The 25,199-nt window shown below is 43.6% G+C and overlaps 1 protein-coding gene across 3 annotated transcripts in view; it reads right to left on the reverse strand.

Annotated features, from left to right (window-relative positions):
• Nucleotides 1–25,199, reverse strand: part of LOC139265696 (Krueppel-like factor 8) — a 217,055-nt gene that overhangs the window by 45,185 nt on the left and 146,671 nt on the right. For all 3 annotated transcript variants that reach the window (XM_070882945.1, XM_070882946.1, XM_070882947.1), the window contains 3 exons: nucleotides 19,491–20,058; nucleotides 4,066–4,204; nucleotides 3,569–3,622 (listed from right to left, as the gene is read on the reverse strand). In XM_070882945.1, the coding sequence (XP_070739046.1) occupies nucleotides 3,569–3,622; nucleotides 4,066–4,204; nucleotides 19,491–20,058 (761 nt within the window). The remainder of the gene's footprint in view (nucleotides 1–3,568; nucleotides 3,623–4,065; nucleotides 4,205–19,490; nucleotides 20,059–25,199) is intronic.

Raw genomic sequence — 25,199 nt, forward strand, 5'->3', positions numbered from 1 at the left:
ATAAACGGGTCCTTTTCAGAATGGCAGGCAGTGACTAGTGGGGTGCTGTAGGGCTCAGTGCTGGGACCCCAGCTATTTACAATATACATCAATGATTTAGATGAAGGAATTGAGTGTAATATCTCCAAGTTTGCAGATGACACTAAGCTGGGTGGTGGTGTGAGCTATGAGGAGGATGCGAAGAGGCTACAGGGTGACTTGGACTGGTTAGGTGAGAGGGCAAATGCATGGCAGATGCAGTATAATGTGGATAAATGTGAGGTTATCCACTTTGGTGGCAAAAACACGAAGGCAGATTATCTGAATGGCGGCAGATTCGGAAAAGGGGAGGTGCAACGAGACCTGGGTGTCATGGTACATCAGTCATTGAAAGTTGGCGTGCAGGTACAGCAGGCGGTGAAGGCGGCAAATGGCATGTTGGCCTTCATAGCTAGGGGATTTGAGTATAGGAGCAGGGAGGTCTTACTGCAGTTATACAGGGCCTTGGTGAGGCCTCATCTGGAATATTGTGTTCAGTTTTGGTTTCCTAATCTGAGGAAGGACATTCTTGCTATTGAGGGAGTGAAGCGAAGGTTCACCAGACTGATTCCCGGGATGGCAGGACTGACACATGAGGAGAGACTGGATCAACTGGGCCTGTATTCACTGGAATTTAGATGAATGAGAGGGGATCTCATAGAAGCATATAAAATTCTGACAGGATTGGACAAGTTAGATGCAGGAAGAATGTTCCCGATGTTGGGGAAGTCCAGAACCAGGGGTCACAGTCTAAGGATATGGGGTAAGCCATTTAGGACCGAGATGAGGAGAAACTTCTTCACTCAGAGTTGTTAACCTGTGGAATTCTCTACCGCAGAGAGTTGTTGATGCCAGTTCATTGGATATATTCAAGAGGGAGTTAGATATGGTCCTTACGGCTAAAGAGATCAAGGGGTATGGAAAGAAAGCAGGAAAAGGGGTACTGAGATGAATGATCCGCCATGATCTCATTGAATGGTGGTGCAGGCTCGAAGGGCTGAATGGCCTACTCCTGCACCTAATTTCTATGTTTCTAACCCCACAATGTCCGTAATATATCAGAGAAGCTGCACTAATGATCACACTGCAGTGAAACTACTGCTGCCACCAATAGCACAATATAACATATAGAAACATAGAAAATAGGTGCAGGAGTAGGCCATTCGGCCCTTCTAGCCTGCACCGCCATTCAATGAGTTCATGGCTGAACATTCAACTTCAGTACCCCATTCCTGCTTTCTCACCATACCCCTTGATTCCCCTAGTAGTAAGGACCTCATCTAACTCCTTTTTGAATATATTTAGTGAATTGGCCTCAGCAACTTTCTGTGGTAGAGAATTCCACAGGTTCACCACTCTCTGGGTGAAGAAGTTCCTCCGCATCTCGGTCCTAAATGGCTTACCCCTTATCCTTAGACTGTGACCTCTGGTTCTGGACTTCCCCAACATTGGGAACATTCTTCCTGCATCTAACCTGTCTAACCCCGTCAGAATTTTAAATGTTTCTATGAGGTCCCCTCTCATTCTTCTGAACTCCAGTGAATACAAGCCCAGTTGATCCAGTCTTTCTTGATAGGTCAGTCCCGCCATCCCGGGAATCAGTCTGGTGAACCTTCGCTGCACTCCCTCAATAGCAAGAATGTCCTTCCTCAGGTTAGGAGACCAAAACTGTACACAATACTCCAGGTGTGGCCTCACCAATGCCCTGTACAACTGTAGCAACACCTCCCTGCCCCTGTACTCAAATCCCCTTGCTATGAAGGCCAACATGCCATTTGCTTTCTTAACCGCCTGCTGCACCTGCATGCCAACCTTCAATGACTGATGTACCATGACACCCAGGTCTCGTTGCACCTCCCCTTTTCCTAATCTGTCACCATTCAGATAATAGTCTGTCTCTCTGTTTTTACCACCAAAGTGGATAACCTCACATTTATCCACATTATACTTCATCTGCCATTCATTTGCCCACTCACCTAACCTATCCAAGTCGCTCTGCAGCCTCACAGCATCCTCCTCGCAGCTCACACTGCCACCCAACTTAGCGTCATCCGCAAATTTGGAGATACTACATTTAATCCCCTCATCTAAATCATTAATGTACAGTGTAAACAGCTGGGGCCCCAGCACAGAACCTTGCGGTACCCCACTAGTCACTGCCTGCCATTCTGAAAAGTACCCATTTACTCCTACTCTTTGCTTCCTGTCTGACAACCAGTTCTCAATCCATGTCAGTACACTACCCCCAATCCCATGTGCTCTAACTTTGCACATCAATCTCTTGTGTGGGACCTTGTCGAACGCCTTCTGAAAGTCCAAATATACCACATCAACTGGTTCTCCCTTATCCACTCTACTGGAAACATCCTCAAAAAATTCCAGAAGATTTGTCAAGCATGATTTCCCTTTCACAAATCCATGCTGACTTGGACCTATCATGTCACCTCTTTCCAAATGCACTGCTATGACATCCTTAATAATTGATTCCATCATTTTACCCACTACCGATGTCAGGCTGACCGGTCTATAATTCCCTGTTTTCTCTCTCCCTCCTTTTTTAAAAAGTGGGGTTACATTGGCTACCCTCCACTCCATAGGAACTGATCCAGACCAGCTCAACCTCTGAGCAGCATCACCATAAGCATTATATTTAAATGTGCAAGTGATTAAAAAGAGAGTAAACTACTCTGTAGAGTGAGGCTAATCTATAAAAAAGGTCTGCTAAACCTCATGCTTATATGCTTCATTCTCTTAAAATAGGGACAGCACTAGGCTGAGAGCAATGTACTACCCCATAAATCCCCACTATTTCAGTTTTTTTCCCAATTTTATTCCCTCCTCTCCCGGAGATGCTGACTCCTTGCTGGGGTATAGCTCCAAGGGCGGTTGTTGCTCTCCAGGCCCTCTTGAAGCAGACATTATTCGTGTGAGCCTCAACCGTGAATTTCAGCAGTCCATCTACCTGACTGTGGAGTCATCACAGACCAGCCGATTCTCGACCTCGCATGACATCTGTACACACAGACTTCCAGTCGGAGCCACTGTATAGCAAATCAGGAGCAAGAACCCAGGACACATTTTCCTTCCCTAATCCAGGGATTCTACAGTCAACAGCAGTGTCCCCACCACTTGCCCTGGTTGTGATCAGCTAATTCAGTGAGGTCGCCATCATTTCTATTTGTTCTTCTCTTCCCACGTCTGGAATTTCCCAGTTACTGCCTCCTCACAATCTGTCGCCCCATGCATTACTTCAATGCCGAGACAAAATGTGATGAGTGGCCCACTTTAACCTGTTCTCCAACAGTCCTCTGTGACATCCTTGGTACCTGGCCTCTGTTCTATACATGACACCAGCTGTAACCCAAGATCCCACTATGTGGGAAGTCACAGGCATCGATCAAATTCTTACCCTTCGTTAGAACATAGTCGACTGCCAAAGTGCCACGTGGCTCATGTCCATGATTGTTACAAATATATTACAACCAGAGAGCTACAACAACGCAGCCACTACCCCTAGTAGTTCTCTTCACAGCCTGCCTTAAACACTCACCCATATGGATCCTCCAGCAACCGGGTCGGATCAATAGGCCACATGGAGTCCTCCCTGCAAAAATAGAAGCACGTCACTCTGGTTAGTCACTTCAACACAGTTAACACACACAATACACTGCAGATATCCTGCAACCAGAGAACTCACAAAAATAAATATGTTTACTAAATCACTGCAGTTCCCGAGAAGTTGTGCCCATATAGAAGCCAGTTACATTTGGAAGATTTGTTGCTCTTGTGCTCTCAAAATGAGGTGAGCCACTGGGCTTGTTCTGGTTAGAAAACCCTACCAATAGATTCTCCCAGGAATTTCAGGTGCAAACTGCCCAACTGATGGAGAGTACAAATTCATGGTAGAGGCTAGATTATGTGGCAGTGCACACCAATTAATTCGCACAGCATCAGATAGGTCTCACATGCAATTCTGGCAGTTGGTATTTTGTAATAATCCCAACAGTAAAACAGAAGGCAGCGGCAGCAGACGGTGTGAATACTTACTCTCTCATAGTCCCCGACATGTTGAGAATGGCAGAGCTGCTCTCGTGAACGCTATCAAAGGATATATTAGGGGAGTCATCGTCTTCCTCACTGTCAGTTTTAGTCTCCATAGGGGACATGGAACTCTGATCAATTCTCACTGCAAAAACAAAAGTCAATTACACAATGATAGAGTAACTGGATACAGACACAAAGCCAGTTTGCTTTATATTTTACTGAAAGCCGATAATGAGATCTAATGGACAGCTACACTATCCCACTTTTCCCAGGAACTCAAACTTGTGGAATTTCTAATTTCCTTCAACAACAACTTGACCTTTAACTTAGTAAGCAGCTCAAGGTGCTTCACAGGAGTATGATCAAATAAAATTTGGCACTGAGCTACATAAGGAGATACGAGGACAGATCACCAAAAGCTAAGTCAGAGAGGTAGGTTCTAAGGAGCGTCTTAATGGAAGAGAGGTAGATTTAGCGAGGGAATTCCATAGCTTAGGGCCAAAGCAGCTGAAGGCACGGCCACCGATGGTGGAGCGGTTAAAATCGGGGGTTCTCAAGAGGCCAAAAAATTGGAGGAGCACAGAGATCTCGGAGGGTTGTTGGCCTGGAGGAGATTACAGAGATAGGGAGGGGCGAGGCAATGGAGAGATTTGAAAACAAGGATTAGAATTTTAAAATTGAGGAGTTGCTTAACTGGGAGCCAAAGTAGGTCAGCGAGCACAGGGTGATGGGTGAATGGGACTTGGTGCGAGTTAGGACACAGGCTTTGGATGACCCCAAGTTTACATAGAGTACAACGTGAGAAGCTTGCATTGGAATAGTCAAGTCTTGTTATGTATGTAGCTATATATAGTTGCCACCAGAGGGCGTGACTGCAGGAGTCCTACGGCTCACTCACACCCCATGCTGTGATGGTATAAAAGGCTTGCTACCTTGTTGTTTTAGCACTCTGGAGTCTTACTAAAAAGAGACCAAGGTCACCAGTTTGAGCTTACAGTATACAGTCTTGTGGCATTAATTCTGAACATAACAAGTCTAGAGGTAACAAAGGCAGGAATAATGATTTCAGCCATCCTTTGCTCCGAAAATCTTGAAAATAAAGCTTTCCATCAGCTTAGCCTTAATTCCTGAATTATTTCATCATCTCTCCTACTACAGGTTGAGCATCCGAAATCCGGAAACCTCGGGACCGAGGCCATTCCGAATACTTCCGGATTTTGGAACATCTTTGCCTGGGTTGAGGTAGGTAGGGTCTGGCAGCCGAGGTAAGGGGGAGAGGGGGGAGTCGAGGTGAGGTCAAGCCGCCGAGGGCCGGGGCGAGGTTGGGCCGCGCCGAGGTCGAGCCACCAAGGGCCGGGGTGAGGTCGGGTCGCCGAGGGCTGGGGTGTCCGGATTTCGGAACATTTTCCGGTTTCCAGATGACCCCACCACGGATCGGCCCGGTGTCCGGATTCCGGAACATTCTGAATTTTGGAACTCTGGATTTCGGACTCTCAACCTGTATTTCCAAGGTTGGCGGTGTCCTGCACTGTAAGGATGGTCCTACACTTCCTAGGTTTCTGCTGTTTGGCAAGGACAGAAGCGTTATATACTGTATTGCTCTGCTGCTCAGGTAAAGAGGTGCCTCAACGTGCCTGTCCCTTTAAGGCCACAAGATCTCATTGCTGTATAAAGTCAGATCGAGAGGTTGATGTTTCTCGGTGGATTGAGGGCTCCCCAAGTGCAGAAAACCCAGCAGGCAATGACTGGCTTTCTTACTCTGTTTCATACATGACACTGTGAAGTGTAATGTCTGAAGTGCAACATTTGGCAAGTGATGGGCACACAATAGACACAAAACCTTTACATATATAGACATATATGTAGATATAATTCAGAGCTGCAACAAGAACATGGTCTTAAACCGACTGCTGAGTGGTCCTCTGAAGAGCACATTTGTCTTCAAACTGAAAGATTCGTGTTAATTTTACCTTCTGTTTTTCGTATTCATTTTTAATGATAAAAGAAAAATGAGCCACTATCAGCAGAAAATCCTGTCTCCCCTAGAACCACTATTGTATATGAATCATATTTAGCTTTAAAATCCTTTCATGTGTCTCTGCTGATGTTTACATTTTGTTCAGATAGTGAGGTGAGCTCAACAGTATAAAGAAATCAATAAAGTGCAGATATTCCCAACTCTGGAGGCTAATTCTGCTCTCACTCATCATCTTGGTAGCATTTCCAGACCGCCATCCTCCTGAGCGAGTGATTGCACCATGTGATGTGGTACAAAGCTCGACAGACCAGGAAAGTCCGAAGTTTAATCCTTCGTTTTCTACTGAATTAGACGAGTGGCAGTCGAGACACTATAATTGACCTTTATGGTTCCTGCTCTGAAGGCTATCCAGAGATCACTGGTGCCTTCATTGCCACCATTAAGAGCCTTGAGGAGAGGGGAGGATATATTTACCCCTCCTCCCAGTCAGGTCCCAACAGCTCGTTGGGTAAATGCACCACTTGGTGAGCCGTAAGACTAGGAAGGTTTGAGGTGCATCCGTGGATGACAGTAGCAACACTATTAGGTGGAGGGTGCTACAACTGTCCCTGACCAGAAGGCAAAAGAAGTTGCCGGAATTCCCACCTCCCCAATGGCACATCCGTCACACGGATTGTGGTTACTTTCTGATCAACACTTAACATTAAAAAAGGGGCATTTAAGAACATGATAAAAATGTTATCACTTGTCAATAGTGCAGTAGATTTCAAACCGAAAGTTATTCTCCCTCACGCATGTATGGCCACAGAACCGTTTGGAATAGAATGACATAAATCAGATTGCCAACTAATCGATGATATAACGCAGTGCACTTCAACCCATCGCATCATGCAGCTCCGTGCTGGAGCTGCACAGGATTGCCTGCACAATGAGCTGTGGGTTGCTGTTTCTAGTGCCTTGTTTAGCTGGTGCACCGTTGATGTAGCAGCTCAGGAGCCCAAGTCTGCCCATTAACCGTGGGGAGGATTTACTCTCCATATGACGGAAAGTGCAGCTTAGCTTTGATTTGCTTTCACATATCAACTTTTTTTTTTAATAGCATGTCAACACCCACTGCCCAAGCTCACACTGCTCCTTGAGTTATGGGCAGCAGGCTGCTGATGTCCAAGCACACTGCAGGCAGGCAGCAAAGATTAGGGAAAGAATACAGAACAGGAAGGGAAATTATGCATTAATTGTGAAATGTAGTCTTTTGGCCTGTAGATGCCAAACATAACCCTGAACATGTGCAAAGTCTGCCGAAACCTCCAGTACTTGATCAATACATGTACCAGACAGGCAGCACACTTCGGATGGATTGGTTATAATTACCGCTATTAAAAATAATCTTAATGTGAAATTTTCGACAAAAAGCTTCTGTAGAATTAGAATAAAATATTATCTGATCCTCTGTTCCTCAAACAATCAGAGGAAATGATGTTGAAAGGTGAAGACAGTTGCTGCTTGATTGCACTGCCTTCATCTCTTCCTGTCAGGGGGTGCCACATGTCTGCATTTTACTCAGCAACACTTCGGCTGGACGGCCATATCTATGTATCCCATCAAACATTTGCTACAGCATCACAGATGAAGCAATCATACCGTTGGAAAATGCTGCAGGCGAACACAAAGCTACAACTTGCATTTAGACAGCGCCTTTAACCTAATAAAACATTCCAAGGTACTTCACAGGAGCGATTCCCAAACAAAACTTGACACCGAGCCACATGAGATATCTGAAAGGAAGAGAGAGGGGTAGAGAGGCAGAGTGAGTTAGGGAGGGAATTTCAGAGCTGAGGGCCTTGGCCACCAATGGTGGAGCAATTAAAAATCGGGGATGTGCTGGAGGCCAGAATTAGAAAAGCGCAGCAATTTCTGGGGGTTGCGGGGCTGGAGGAGATGACAGAGATAGGGAGGGGCGAGGCCATGGAAGATTTGAAAACAAGGGTGAGAATTTTTAAATCGAGGCATTGCCCGACTAGGAAGCAATGTAGGTCAGCGAGCACAGGGGTGATGGGTGATCGGGACTTAGTGCGAGTTAGAATACGGGCAGCAGAGTTTTGGATGGGCTCAAGTAAATGGAGGGTGGAAAATGGGAGACTGGCCAGGAGAGCATTGGAATAGTCAAGTCTCGAGGTAACAAAGGCATGGATGAGGATTTCAGCAGCACACATGCTGATGCAGGGACAGTGATGGGTGATGTTACGGAGGTGGAAGTTGGCCAGTGATACCAGGTATTTTTAGTTTACAAATTATTTAGGCTAAAAGTTTAAGCACATTCAGTTCTTCAAACATAGCAAGCTGTGCTTCATACTCTTCCTTCCCGCCCCTCCAAAATGTCTCACTTCCCTCCCAATTTTCTACTGTCCTCTCCTGAAAGTATTGACTGATTCTGGTGTGAGGTTATAGTTATAATGCCAATTGTGCATCAATGCACCATGGTTTTGGGTGCACATTGACATTTGAAATGGCAGTAGAACTCGGGAATCAGAAGGTCATATCACACCACATTAGGTGAAATATAACTCTATTCGAATACAAAATCAGGTTAAACAGGAGCTGAGGTGGCCTGTTGTATCTCATGAGTACTTTATAAAAGTGCAGTCTTAGCTATACAGTATAATTCTGGACCACTCTACAGCTACTGGTTTTAGCCAGGTAGCATGGTATTACTAGTCTAAAGCCCATATTTACTGGCTACCCTCTAGTATCTTAGTCATTAGACTATTCTTCATGTGTGAGACTAGTCACTAAGGTCTGGAAATTCCTCTAGTTTTTTCAACGCAATTTGCCTGAAATCAGCCAAACCAGCGCAAAAGATCAGGGAATTTCAAGCGCAAATTATGTCCGGTGCAAATAGAGTTTCCACGATCTTTTGCGCTAGTTTAATGAACATTGCACTGGAAGTGGCCACAAAACAGTGCATGTGCCCAGATCGAATTAATCGCTATTCATTTCCAACAATTGCACCTGTTTGCAGGCCTTTGAGGAGGCTCGAAAAATAAAGCTTTTTTTTTAAGGCAAAGGACATGAAGGGGCATTTTTTAAAAAGCTTTAAAATACTAAAATGCTTTGAATTTACTAAGAAACTGATGCGAATGTAATCTGTACACTAAAACTATATGGAACCATTCACATTAAAGTCATTTTCAGTCATTTATAATCAGGTTACTCACAGGTGATGGACTAGACACCGATTTAAAATGCTTATTTTTTGTGATAAACCCATTTTGAGCTGTATTAATCAAATTGCACCAGGTTACCACTCAAATATATCACGGAATATTTTTCAATGTAACGTGTTTTTTTTTCAATCATATTGTAAAAGGCTGCCCAATTGCACTGGTTCATAGAAGATTTTACATTCAGCGATATGCAACTGAATGTGAATGGAAACTTGAGCTAAAAAAAAAAATCTCTTCTTAAAACTAGCGTAATTTTGAGTGCAATTTGTGCGGAAACTCTTGGTCCAAGTGTTAACAGCCTCAACACCCAACAGGGCCTTAGGACATCCCAACGCACCACAGCCAATGAGGAATTTTTGAATTGTAGTCAGCTTTGTAACGTTAACAAACACAGCAGCCAATTTGCAGATAGCAAGATCCCACAATAAATAAAAGACAAGGTTGAGGAAGGAATGGTGGCCAGGACATCAGGAGAACTGCTTTTCCTTCAACAGTACCATGGGTACTTTTACACCCATCTGAGCACAGAGATTGCACCTCCGTTTAATGTCTCATCCAAAAGTCGGCCCCTCGGACAGTGCAGCACCCTCAAGTATTGCACCGGATTGGATGTCAGTCTAGGTTATGTGCTCAAGTCTCTGGAGTGAGATTTTGAACCCATGACATTCTGACGCAGAGGAAAGCGTGCTACCACGGAGTCAAAGCCGACACATCCCTAGCAAACAATTAGGAGCAGAAACCCTTTTTTCTTTCCCCACCCTGATCCAGGGGTATTAAGGTCAACTATAGGTCAGAGTTCAGTAAACAGGCCTTCAGTAGTACATATCAGTACAGTGTAGTGCATTGGTGGTTTCTGCCCAAAATATAAATTTGAAATGTAAAGTCTTGTAGTAACTGATAATTATAACAGTCTCTAGCACACTGCAGCTGTACCTATTACCACCAGAAGAAAACACACGCCCATATTTAAGCACATTGTAGTTTGCAAGTAGGGTAACTCCCAGCAATTACAACTCAAAAACAACTTGAAATAGAAATTAAGGTGCGATATTTTGAAATGGCTACAAAGTTTTGCAAAATTACTACAATTACAATGTGCATATTTAAACAAAAAATAGGTACAGCCTCTGTTTAAAAAAATGTATATCGACAACAAAGCTGGACTTTCAAAGTAGAATGAAGTCTTGTATTTGGTTGTAGTTGTTGGAGACCAATCATCTCAGCCCCAGAGGTCCTCGCTGCAGGAGTTCCTCAGGGCAGTGTTCTAGGCCCAACCATCTTCAGCTGCTTCATCAATGACCTTCCCTCCATCATTAGGGCAGAAGTGGGGATGTTCTGCACATGACTGACGACTGCACTGTGTTCAGTTCCACTCGCAACTCCTCAGATAATGAAGCAGTCCGTGCCCGCATGCAGCAAGACCTGGACAACATTCAGGCTTGGGCTGAAAAGTGACAAGTAACAGTCGTGCCACACAAGTGCCAGGCAATGACTATCTCCAACAAGCGAGAGTCTAACCACCTCCCCTTGACATTGAACAGCAATACCATCACCGAATCCTGGGGGGTCACCATTCATTGACCAGAAACTTAACTGGACCAGTTACATAAATACTGTGGCCACAAGAGCAGGTCAGAGGCTGGGTATTCTGTGGCGAGTGTCTCACCTCCCGACTCCCCAAAGCCTTTCCACGATCTATAAGGCACAGGTTAAGAGTGTGATGGAATAGTCTCCACTTGCCTGGATGAGTGCAACTCCAACAACACTCAAGAAGCTCGACACCATCCAGGACAAAGCAGCCCACTTGATTGACACCCAATCCACCATCTTAAACATTCACTCCCTCCATCTCCGGCACACCGTGGCTGCAATGTGTACCATCTACAAGATGCATTGCAGCAACTTGCCAAGGCTTCTTCGATAACACCTCCCAAACCCGCAAACCTCTACCATCTAGAAGGACAACAGTAGCAGGCACATGAAAATAGCATCACCTCCAAGTTCCCCTCCAAGTCGCACACCATCCTGACTTGGAAATATATCACCGTTCCTTTATAATCACTGGGTCAAAACCCTGGAACTCCCTCCCTAACAGCGCTATGGGAATACCTTCACCACATGGACTGCAGCGGTTCACGAAAGTGAAAGGCGAGTAACAGTGGAGGTTCAAAGGGACTTGGGGCTCCAGGTACATAGATTAAAATGTCACGAACAGATACAGAAAATAATCAAAAAGACTAATGGGATGCTGGCCTTTATATCTAGTGGACTAGAATACAAGGGAGTAGAAATTATGCTGCAGCTAGACAAAATCCTGGTTAGACCACACCTGGAATACTGTGAGCAGTTCTGGGTACCACAACTTAGGAAGGATATATTTATATTGACCTTGGAGGGAGTGTAGTGTAGGTTTAACAGAAAGATATTTGGACTTCAAGGGTTAAGTTACAAGGAGAGATTGCACAAATTAGCATATTTTTGGAATTTAGAAGGTTATGGGGTGATCTAATTGAAGTTTTCAAGATATTAAGGGGAACAGATAGGGTAGATAGAGAGAAACTATTTCCCCTGGTTGGGGATTCTAGGACTACTAAGAACATAAGAAATAGGAGCAGGAGTAGGCCATATGGCCCCTCGAGCCTGCTCCGCCATTCAATAAGATCATGGCTGATCTGATCATGGACTCAGCTCCACTTCCCAGCCCGCTCCCTATAACCCCTAATCCCCTTATCGCTCAAGAAACAGAATAAATTTAAGGCAGAAATAGACAATGGCCCCAAGTTTCGGCATAACGGCGCACCTCCGAGCTGCTGGACGCCTGTTCTTCGCGCCTAAAAGTGCGCTAGAAAATAACTTTGATATTCTCCGGCTCCTCGGAGCTCGATCTCAGCTTGGTGCAGCGCGCTCTTCACAGCGGGGGACGGAGCCAAACACTCGCGCCGATTCTGTAAGTAGTGGGGGGCGGGTCCAATTTAAATGAGCCAACGTGGTGCCGGAAACCCTGCGCGTGCGCGTTGGGAGCATGCGCGCACGTACAGTGTCAAACAAACATTGGCACTCGGCATTTTTAAAAGGACTCGGCTGCCGGCCAGCCACTGACGCCGCTCCTATCCCATGGCCGAATGGCCTCAACCCCCTTGAAAAGCTGCATGCGTCCGGTGTTGATCCTTCGGCTGCCGGCCAGCCACTGACAGAATGAAGGCCTGCCTGCAGCACAGCAGCTCAGCTCGAAGGCTGCTTGCCGTCGAGACACTGACGCCACACCCCTCTGCCTGTCTCCAACATGAAAGGCCTGCCTGAAGCACAGCAACTCGAAGGCTGCTGCTGTTTCACACAGGTAGGAACATGGTTTATAAATTTTTATTCAGGTTGGATTTATTTGAATAATATTTGTATAAGTATAACTAAGGATTGATTGTAGAATTTAATGACTTCCCTTCCCCCCCCCCGCATTCCCTACGCCTAATTTGTAACCTACGCCTGATTTTCTAAAGTGTAGACAAGGTTTTTTCAAGCGTACAAAAATCTTCACTTACTCCATTCTAAGTTAGTTTGGAGTATGTTTTCACTGCCGAAACTTTGAAAACAGGTGTAAGTGGCCGGACATGCCCTCTTTTTAAAAAAAAATTCTGTTCCAAAGTGAAACTGTTCTAACTGACTAGAACTGGAGCAAACTAAATGCCGAGAATTTAAATTTCTAAGATACTCCGTTCTACACCAGTTGCTCCAAAAAAATCAGGAGCAACTGAGGCCGAAACTTGGGCCCAATGTCCCAGCTTCCACAGCTCTCCAAGGCAGCAAATTCCACAGATTTACAACCCTCAGAAGAAATTCCTCCTCATCTCTGTTTTAAATGGGTGACCCCTTATTCTAAAATCATGTCCTCCAGTTCTAGTCTCACCCTATCAGTGGAAACATCCTCTCTGTAGCCACCTTGTCAAGCCCCCTCATAATCTTATACGTTTCGATAAGATCACCTCTCATTCTTCTGAACTCCAATGAGTAGAGGCCCAACCTACCCTCATATCAACTCCCCCATCCCTGGAATCAATCTGGTGAACCTTCTCTGAACTGCCTCCAAAGCAAGTATATCCTTTTGTAAATATGGAAACCAAAACTGCACGTAATATTCCAGGTGTGGCCTCACCAATACCTTCCATAGCTGTAAGACTTCCCTGCTTTTATACTCCATCCCCTTTGCAATAAAGGCCAAGATACCATTGGCCTTCCTGATCACTTGCCGTACCTGCATACTATCCTTTTGTGTTTCATGCACAAGTACCCCCAGGTCCTGCTGTACTGCAGCACTTTGCAATCTTTCTCCATTTAAATAATAACTTGCTCTTTGATTTTTTTTTTCTGCCAAAGTGCATGACCTCACACTTTCCAACATTTTACTCCATCTAACAAATTTTTGCCCACTCACTTAGCCTGTCTGTCCTTTTGCAGATTTTGTGTGTCCTTCTCACACATTGCTTTTCCTCCCATCTTTATACGGTCAGCAAATTTGGCTACGTTACACTCAGTCCCTTCTTCCAAGTCGTTTATATAGATTGTAAATAGTTGGGGTCCCAGCACTGATCCCTGCGGCACCCCACTAGTTACTGGTTGCCAGAGAATGAACCATTTATCCCGACTCTCTGTTCTGTTAGTTAGCCAATCCTCTATCCATGCTAATATATTACCCCCAACCCATGAACTTTTATCTTGTGCAGTAACCTTTATGTGGCACCTTGTCAAATGCCTTCTGGAAGTCCAAATACACCACATCCACTGGTTCCCTTTATCTACCCTGATCGTTACATCCTTAAAGAACTCCAGCAAATTTGTCAAACACGACTTCCCCTTCATAAATCGATGCTGACTCTGCCTGACTGAATTTTGCTTTTCCAAATGTCCTGCTACTGCTTCTTTAATAATGGATTCCAACATTTTCCCAACCACAGATGTTAGGCTAACTGGTCTATAGTTTCCTGCTTTTTGTCTGCCTCCTTATTTTTTTTTAAATAGGGGAGTTACATTTGCAGTTTTCCAATCTGCTGGGATCTCCTCAGAATCCCCCCAGAATCCAGGGAATTTTGGTAAATTACAACCAATGCATCCACAATCCCTGCCGCTGCTTCTCTTAAGACGAAGGGGAAGTCATGTTTGACAAATTTGCAGGAATTCTTTGAGGATGTAACAATTAGGGTGGATAAGGGGGAACTAGTGGATCTCCAAATTTGCAGATGACACTAAGTTGGGTGGCAGTGTGAGCTGTGAGGAGGATGCTATGAGGCTGCAGAGTGACTTGGATAGGTTAGGTGAGTGGGCAAATGCATGGCAGATGAAGTATAATGTGGATAAATGTGAGGTTATCCACTTTGGTGGTCAAAACAGAGAGACAGACTATTATCTGAATGGTGACAGATTAGGAAAAGGGGAGATGCAACGAGATCTGGGTGTCATGGTACATCAGTCATTGAAGGTTGGCATGGCAGGTACAGCAGGCAGTTAAGAAAGCAAATGGCATGTTGACCTTCATAGCAAAGGGATTTGAGTACAGGGGCAGGGAGCTGTTACTACAGTTGTACAGGGCCTTTGGTGAGGCCACACCTGGAGTATTGTGTACAATTTTGGTCTCTTAACTTGAGGAAGGACATTCTTGCTATTGAGGAAGTGCAGCGAAGGTCCACCAGACTGATTCCCAGGATGGCGGGACTGACCTATCAAGAAAGACTGGATCAAATGGGCTTGCATTCACTGGAGTTCAAAAGAATGAGAGGAGATCTCATAGAAACGTTTAAAATTCTGACGGGTTTAGACAGGTTAGATGCAGGAAGAATGTTCCCAATGTTGGGGAAGTCCAGAACCAGGGGTCACAGTCTAAGGATAAGGGGTAAGCCATTTAGGACTGAGATGAGGAGAAACTTCTTCACCCAGAGAGTGGTGAACCTGTGGAATTCTCTCCCACAAAGTTGTTGAGGCCAATTCACTAAATATATTCAAAAAGGAGTTAGATGTAGTCCTTACTACTAGGGGGATCAAGGGGTATGGCGAGAAAGCAGGAATGGGGTACTGAAGTTGCATGTTCAGCCATGAACTCATTGAATGGCGGTGCAGGCTCGAAGGGCCGAATGGCCTACTCCTGCACCTATTTTCTATGTTTCTATATTTCTATGTGGTGTATTTGGACTTCCAGAAGGCATTTGACAAGGTGTCACATAAAAGGTTACTGCACACGATAAAAGTTCAAGGGGTTGGGGGTAATATATTAGCATGGATAGAGGATTGGCTAACGAACAGAAAACAGAGTCGGGATAAATGGTTCATTCTCTGGTTGGCAATCAGTAACTAGAGGTGTGCCGCAGGGATCAGTGCTGGGACCCCAACTATTTACAATCTATATTAACGACTTGAAAGAAGGGACCGAGTGTAATGTAGCCAAGTTTGCTGATGATACAAAGATGGGAGGAAAAGCAATATGCGAGGAAGACACAAAAAATCTGCAGAAGGACATAGACAGGCTAAGTGAGTGGGCAAAAATTTGGCAGATGGAGTATAATGTTGGAAAGTGTGAGGTCATGCACTTTGGCAGAAAAAAAAAATCAAAGAGCAGGTTATTATTTAAATGGAGAGAGATTGCAAAGTGCTGCAGTAAAGCGGGACCTGGGGGTACTTGTGCATGAAACACAAAAGGTTAGTATGCAGGTATAGCAAGTGATCAGGAAGGCCAATGGAATCTTGGCCTTTATCGCAAAAGGGATGGAGTATAAAAGCAGGGAAGTCTTGCTACAGCTGTACGGAGTATTGGTGAGGCCACACCTGGAATACCGTGTGCAATTTTGGTTTCCATATTTACAAAAGGATATACTTGCTTTGGAGGCAGTTCAGAAGGTTCACAAGACAACCCCCTCATCTCCGGAATTAACCTTATGAGGAAAGGTTGAGTAGGTTGGGTCTCTACTCATTGGAATTCAGAAGAATGAGGGGACTTGACAAGGTGGATGCAGAGAGGATGTTTCCACTGATAGGGGAGACTAGAACTAGAGGGCATGATCTTAGAATAAAGGACCGCCCCATTTAAAACTGAGATGAGGAGAAATTTCTTCTCTGAGGGTTATTAATCTGTGGAACTCACTGCCTCAGAGCTGTGGAAGCCAGGACATTGAATAAATTTAAGACAGAAATAGACAGTTTCTTAAATGATAAGGGAATAAGGGGTTATGGGAAGCGGGCAGGGAGGTGGACCAGAGTCCATGATCGAATCAGCCATGGTCGTATTGAAAGGCGGAGCAGGCTCGAGGGGCCGTATGGCCTACTCCTGCTCCTATTTCTTATTTTCTTATGTTCTTATAAAGCATCCCTGCAATGCCCAAGCCATTCCTTTCACACTCATCACCATTATGGGGGGTACCATTATGTCTCACCATTCACTGCAACTCACAAAGCCACTTCCAAAGGTGCAGCACACAAATCGATCCAAGAAGGCAATGTGTTGAAAATAAAGATTTCAATGATTGACAACACATTAACAGAAGCTTTACATGAACATTGGCTAAAAGACCAGAGTCCCTACCCTTGTGTGTTGTTAGTTGGTATGATTGGACAAGGATGAGGGCGAGTTAGAGGGGTGGCTCGTGAGTTGGGAAAGTGATAATGTAGCTAGAGAGAGAGGGATGGGTGGAGGTGCAAGGTAAGTTGAGTAAGGATGTGCAGGGATAGAGGAGGGAAGGCAGAGTGATGGGGATGTGATGAGTGGCACAGCAGGATGAGGTTGGGTGTGGCTTTGCAGTAACATTTTGTGATCTACTGAGATCATTGAAAGGTTTGCTCCACTGCAGCCAGGTCCTCCTGTCGACATCCCTGCTTGTCTTTTGTGCAATGTGCAACCAGGCTGCGTTGGTCTCCTGGAGACGTCCCTTTCGCCCATTGAAAGGGAAGAGAACCTCCCTGCGTACTGTGACTCCCTCCATAAGCATCTGGAGGGAGTGATGGGAGAGCCTGGGTGCAACCGTGCACCTTGGTGCAGTGCTCGTCAGTGTTTGCAACACCTCAATGCTGTAGACACAACTGTCAAAATCAATGTGGGCACGGTCCCTTTAAGGAAACCGGCTGGTGTGTCATCAAATGACGTCATCAGACCCACTTCCTTTTAATTGGCCGGGAACGTTGCAGGGCGGGCTTAACAAGCCTAATCAAAGTCCAATTCTCGTCACAGAGCAGGATGGAGCCGGGAGCGGGGGCACAAGCCTCCATCTACCCCGGTCGCGCTGGACCCGCCTCAGTAGGCAAAATCACGGCCTCAGGCTCTATACGTGACTCCGCGCATAAATTAACCAGATACAGAATGTTACTGAGCTGCTCGACTTTCTAGTAGTCTGGGATCAAGCCACCTGCTCTAACCAGAGGAACCAGGGAACATCCGGCAAGAGGAGAAAACCAAATAGGGAAGAGGAAAAAGTAAAGATTAAAGTATGGAGCATGTGCAATCTTTGAATCTGCATTATAAAAACACCTCTTTATTAGGGTATGGTTCCACAAGAGACAGGTGACAACTGGCACCATGCCCATTTTTTTAATTAATCATTCTTGACATGTGTGCATCACTACCAAGGCTGGCATTTATTGCCAGGTGGGCCCACTTCTTGAGGCCCTGGTAGCTGGATCTGATACAACTGAGTGGCTTTCTAATTCACTTCACAGTCAAACACATTAGTGTGGGAGTGGAGTCACATCAAGGCCAGGCCAGGTAAGGATGCTCTCTCAGGTGAATGTAAAAGATAACATGGCACTAATTTGAAGAGCAGGGAAGTTATCCCTGTGTTCTGGCCAATATTTATCCCTCAAAACAACGTCACTAAAAACTGATTATCTGGTCATTACCACATTGCTATTTGTGGGAACTTGCTGTGTACAAAATTGGCTGCCGTGTTTCCTACACTACAACAGTGACTACACTCCAAAAGTACTTCATTGGCTGTAAAGCACTTTGGAATGTCCTGAGGTCGTGAAAGGCTCTATATAAATGCAGTTCTTTCTTTAAATACAAGTCTTTCTTTAAGGAAATTAGTGAACTTGTTGGGGTTTTAAACGACAACCCAACAGCTTCATAGTCACTCTTACTGATACTAGCTTTTTATTTCCAGATTTCTTAAAGCTGAATTCAAATGCTTCATGTAGTACATCTTGACGGAGAGTTAAATAGGATATTCAACCATTGCCAAAACCGATCCTGTCTCACTTGACAAGAACCCTGACCTATTTTTCCTTTCTCTAACCCAGGACATGGACCAACGCACAAGCACAGTTGCTTAAATGAGCCTGGGATTTGAACCTGGGACGTTCTCAGTCTATGCTCCACTATTTACTGAATAAACCCACTGAGCCATCATTGACGTAATGCTAATGTTTCATTGGCTGGTGATCAGAGGGAGACTGTTTTTCTTTCACAGAGTTACACAAAAACTATTGCAGTTTACAGATCCATCTTCATTTTTTGTAGAAATAAGTTGCTTTCTCAAGCACACAATTGCACAGGTTGTGCAATGGATGCATCTGCACCAATAACTAATACAGGTCAGGCAACCGCGTGGAATATGCAGGATAATATGGTATATATGGATAAATATTCCTATACCATCATCAAAAAACATAATGTCGGGTTAATATAATGCAAGTGATGTATTTTTGCTAAATGTCGTCAGCTCTGAAAAGTTTAAAGTAAAATATCTATAATAATACTTTATACAATGAATTAACAAAAAGCATATTACAAGGTTTATAATGGCTTAAAGCGGCACAATATACTTCAGGGAATACTCAGCAAGCAAAAATGAAAGTCAACCTCTTTGCAATGTTTGGCAGTCACTGCAACAAAGATAAGGAGTGACTGTTCTACCACTTTTCCTTTAAGTTGGGAGTTCTGCAGTAAAATACCAAATACAAGCCAACAATGTCCACAAATGGAATGGATTCCTATAGATTGAATGGGTTGATTTGTAAAATGCCTTAACTACACACAGCAACTGCAAGTTCCAGTTGTATCTAAACCTGCAGTCATGTGTTGGTGAGTTTTACCTAAATCTCCAGCTGACTGATTGATGCCTCAAGGCTAGCCAATCACAGCATCGGTCATATGGCTCTGCATATGGAAAAATAACCAATTGCTAAATCAATACGGTCACTCAATAAAGAAGATGTAGAGCACAAGTTCATTACAGGCTGTTTTTAATCAAATTCCTCACCTGCGCCTTCACTTTTTCCATCATCCCCTATAAGAGGGACAGTGATTGATGACGTTATACCATCTGGCTGCACTGTTGTGTAGACCACGGGCAATGACTGGACAACCACAGGTATGTGCTGGAGGTTTCCCATTTTGCTGGGTAAATTCATTGATGGCACAGTGTGTATAACGTGCAGGATCTGCTGACCTCCAACCCCCTGAGACGAGGCCAAGATGGAGCCTGGTGATAATACTGCTGGGATGGCTGAAGTAACATTGATTGGTCCCCCAGATGAGAAGTCCGAAGAAGAATATGAAGAGGCTGCTGTTATAACTGGAAGCGAAGATGAAACCAATGGTGCTACTGGTGAGGTCCTATATTTGTTTACGGACAAATCAACGGGTTCTGTCTGTGGCTGGTTATCATCGTTTGAAAGTAGCTCCTCTGGCGGTTCCATTTTAATGTTGCTTAGAGACTCTGGTGCGTCTGTTTTTTGATCATTAAGCAGCACAGAAGATTCCATTTTCACATTATTTATCAACATGGAGGCTGCTTCCATTCGCACGTGTTCAGAAGCTTGGACTGACTGTTGAGAGAGAAGATTTTTTTTTAAGTATTCAAATGTGAAACTTTCCATTTACAACATAGTTCAGTCACATTACAATGTGTGTAAATTATTGATTTGTACCATTCTCTTCAAACATACAAGAGACTCGAAAACTGGGTTGAAAAAAATGTTAACATTTTGGCATCACTACTACAGGTACTCTTCAGTAATAGAATTGAAAAGATTGAAATGTTAAGATCACTGTACTGCTGGGTAGACAGGGGTGAAAAAGGAAAATTTTTGTCCTTGAAGCAATACATATTTATGTATAAATCCTACAATCCTATATGTAATTCAGCCTAACTCTAAACCAGTTCACACGTTTCAAAACCAGGACTTTCTAAAACTTGGACTTCTCATGCTTCGGGTGGGTAGAGTGGATTAGGGTGGTGGAAGTTGTTCAGTTCTCAACTTGGCCAGTGCTGTAAATAGTGCACCATGTGAAAACTCTCCGTTATCTACATTTCATAGTGTAAGCGAGGCAGTCTCTTAACGAGACAGCATTGCAGATCCAAAAGTTATTTTAGCACTGCAAACATGGTCACCAGTTCAATGTATTGGTTCTCTATGGAAGTTCCTACATTACAACAGTGACTAAACTTCAAAAGTATTTAATTGGTTGTAAAGCGCTTTGGGACATCAAGGTTGTGAAAGGTGCCATATAAATGCCATATCTATATGAAAGTGGTCCAGCACACCTACAAAGACCAATTCCTCACTTCAAACACTGAAGTGGCAGACCCATCACTTGCTCAACTGGGTGCAAATATCGCAGCAACTGAAGACACAGCAGTGGCTTGTAATTAGACGCCCCTGGAGTAATGACGGCATCCTTGGTCTTCCTCAATGGTAAACTCACTTCTATTGACTGACCCAGTCAACAGAAATAGCATCAGAGGCTGCAGAGAAGTTTCCACCCTAATTCTAAGAACAGGCAAACAGGACAAAGTTGAAAAACTTTACAAGCAAGCATTCATTGGCTTAAATCGTTGTCTTTCTACTGCTTCTTTCTTCAATTCAGTGAGGCTTCAGGTAAGACAATGATTTATTGACAGACTCCCCTAGGTCACTCTGTATATTTTCCAACAGCTCCTTTACTAATCTGGGTGACATGTTAACTATTCTGTTGTACATCTCTCCTCTGCTTCCATTGCCGTGCATCGATCACACTCCGACTTGATTCCTTTGGACCCAGAATTATTTACAGCACTTCTGTTTCTCCAGAATTCTGCAGACATTTTTATTTCAAAAAAAAGTGCTCCCTAAAATAATCTCTCTCCAATGTTCTTGTTCCATTTGCTTCCCTCCTCTCCTGAAGGGGTTAAGTCCGTTAGTGTGGTACAGTTCCACAGATGCCGCCCACCCTCCAAAATCTCACACAAGTGGCCATTATTCATGAACCTTTGACAGTGAATGTTGGCAAGTCGACTGCGAAGGACAGCAAGTTATGCCCAACCTTGTCCTCGCCCATTGGCCAGACATACACACACTGCATTAGATATCACTTCATAGCAACAAGAGTGGGAACCCTGGTTGATTTTCTGTATCAAACAAAACCCGTCAAAATCATTATCTTTGCACAAACTTGAAGTCATAGACCATTTATTTTGGTTACAGCTGCAAATAAACCACACATTGGTCTGTGAACAACTACACACTAATTCTGGTACAGCATATCCCAGATACTAAATAGGAACACTTTCGTTGTTGCTCACCAACCTAATACATATATTAATCTCTAACTGACTACAAAAATGATCGAGTACCTTGCTCATGTATCATGTTTTTATAGTTGGGCAAGGTAAACCACCCCAAGGTTAAGATAGGCTTGAGCATAAAAGGGGTTGAATTTCGGTGGGGATTGTCCTGATCGACCACCTTAACTTCAGGGGCTCAGTGGCTGATCATGAGAACCCTGCAGAAAGTAAAGTTGGACATTCCTTCATTTATACAGTAACAAAGTGTTACAGTGGCCTGGTAGACAGGATGTACATTAATGTGTGTCCTACCTGGCAGAGCAGGGTCAAAGTTAATACAGTAAACAGGCTTCTGTGAAATTAACTGTCAGCCAAAAGCCCCAGGTTACTATTGGCAGGGAACAGGGTCCAAAAAATAGGGTGACGTCAGAACAGGTATAGAAATAGTTCAGCAAACTAATAAAACTTTACGAAAAGATAAATAATTCCATGATGTTTGAAAATTGAATAAGAGGTCTATGACTTCCAAGTTTGTGCAAAGATAATGATTTTGACGGGTTTTTGTTTGATATAGAAAATCAACCAGAGTTCTCACTCCTGTTGCTATGAAGTGACATTTAATGCAGTGTGTGTATGTCTGGACAATGGGAGAGGGCAAGGTTGGGTATAACTTGCACTGCTATCCATTTCTTAAATGCATCAGAGATTAAAATTCTGAGCTCCCCAGTGACCCTTCCCACATCTACTGCATCAACAGAAATTCCATCCCAACTGCCTTTTGGATACAAGTTGCTGAAAACTCTTGGATGCAGCAGCAAGAACTCACACAGACCTGCAAAAGTGCTATATTGTACTAGGTTTTTGAAGCAAAAGATTCAAGGAACTGTATGATTTAATATTACAAGCCTAAGTTACGCTGTTTGACATTAGAGAGATCATTTTATGACCTGCACTGCAGTTCGACATCTCCTGATTCAGCCTGAGGCAGTCGGCAAGAAGGTTGATGAAGCCAAGACCAGAGATGCACAAGTACTGACAGGAGCCAAAGATAGCAGGCTTCAGTTTTGCTGAAATTAAACTAGAGGAAATTTTAGCTCATACAGGTCTTAATGGTGTTGAAGTGTAGACAGATGGAGAGTATAGCAATAGTCTGCAGTTTGGATGAATCGAGGAGGCAATAAAAGAGATGGGTATTGTGCTAAGTAAGGGTAAGTGACCCATTACTAATACAAATTATATTTATGTTGTACTTTACTGTACTTTTAATATTTACTGTTTATTACATTTCTCAAAGGAAGAAAGCTTGCATTTATATAGCATCCTTCACACCCTCAGGGCATTGCAAGGTGCTTCACAACCAATGAAGTACTTTTGAGCTGTAGCTGCTGTTAAAATGTAGGCAAATGTGACAGCCAATTTTCACAAACAGCAATGAGATGAATGACCAGATAATCTATTTTACTGATGTTGGATCAGTGTTAATTGTTGGCCAGGACGCGGTGAGAATTCCGTGGCATCGTTTACATCTGCCCCATTAGGCAGGTGAGGTCTCGGTTCAACATCTCATCAGAAAGGCAAGACCTGTGTCAGTGCAACACTTTGAAAAGTCATATAGATTATGTGCTCAAGTCTCTGGAGTGGAGCTTGCCTCAGAAGTGAGTGCTACTAGTGGTCCAAGGCTGACACTTGTGGTGATTTAGTGTCAAGTAATGTTACTGATTTCTTTAATCTGCAAGCCTCTAAGCTTGTGGAGTAATATCCCCAATTTTGAAGAGAATTTGGCAATGTGGTACTTAAATCCAGTGAGCAGATTATTACGTGGGATAATTGTTAGTCCCTTTGGTATATACCTCCATAAGGACAGAAAAGGTACCTTTTTTAAAAAAAAAGATTGTAGGAGACAAAGATCCACTTACAGGAACCATTTTAGACCACTGAAAGAGAGGATAGTTTATAAACATCCTGAACTAACAAGACAGCCTCGGTGTTGAGACCCAAGTGTTAAATGGCAGCTCTGCCAATTTTAAGATCAGAATCTAAAACAAAATTTGATTGTAAATTAAAAAAATGTAAATCGCTACTGCTAGGGTTTAAAGATCGAATCAGTGCAATGTTTATGAATTACAGCACACAGCTCCTTCACATAAAACTCATAACACAATACAGATATATATCTATAATGTTATTTACAATACAATAAACAAACTAGTAACAAAATGGCAATGCTTTCATGACAGCAAATTAGTTGACACAATATTTAATGACAGAATTGAATCCCCCTGGGTCATCCAGCAGGAGAATTCCATGCGAGTTAGTCCAAGTTTTACTTCCCATGATCTGTTACTGTACACAGGCATAAAATGGACTTCAATGAACTTCCATCAGCTGAAAGGAACTTTTAAAGTTCACCTCAGGTTCATTGTCAGTCAGCTTCAAATTGAAGTTGGTCATTCTGAAACAAACCTGTTTACGTATAAGTCTGTGATCATTAATTACAATCAATTCCAAAAATAATCCATTAACTGGCAAGTCACCAAGATAGAAAATAGAAACCATACTTTATTTAATTTGGTTACTTAAATGCTGACTACAGAAAACTGACAGCACTTATGTTAGTGAAACAAGAAAAGATTGGCTAAAGTAAATGTTAGTCCACGAGAGGATAAGACTGGGGAATTAATAATGGAGAACAGGGAAATGGTGGAGGCGTTGAACAAATATTTTGTATCGGTCTTCACAGCAGAAGACACTAAAAACATCCCAATAGTGAATAATCAAGGGGCTAAAGGGAGGGAGTAACTTAATACAATCACTATCACGAAAGAAGTAGTACTCGGAAAGATAATGGGACTAAAGGAGGACAAGTCCCCTGGACCTGATGGTTTGCATCCTAGGGTCTTGAGAGAAGTGGCTGCAGAGATACTGGATGCATTGTTTGTAATTTACCAAAATTCCCTGGATTCTGGGCGGCCCCAGCAGATTGGAAAATCGCAAATGTAACTCCCCTATTTAAAAAAGGAGGCAGACAAAAAGCAGGAAACTATAGACCAGTTAGCCTAATATCTGTTGTTGGGAAAATGCTGGAGTCAGTTATTAAGGAAACAGTATCGGGACATTTGGAAAGCATAATTCAATCAAGCAGAGTCAGCATGGTTTTATGAAGGGGAAATCATGTTTGACAAATTTGCTGCAGTTCTTTGAGGATGTAACGAGCAGGATGGATAAGGGGGAACGAGTGGATGTGGTGTATTTGGATTTCCAGAAGACATTTGATAAGGTGCCACATAAAAGGTTACTGCACAAGATAAAAGTTGACGGGGTTGGGGGCAATATATTAGCATGGATAGAGGGTTGGCTTACAAACAGAAAACAGAAAGTCGGGATAAATGTGTCATTTTCCGGTTGGCAAACAGTAACTAGTGC

This window comes from Pristiophorus japonicus, chromosome 6, assembly GCF_044704955.1.
Source record: "Pristiophorus japonicus isolate sPriJap1 chromosome 6, sPriJap1.hap1, whole genome shotgun sequence".
Classification (NCBI taxonomy): domain Eukaryota; kingdom Metazoa; phylum Chordata; class Chondrichthyes; family Pristiophoridae; genus Pristiophorus; species Pristiophorus japonicus.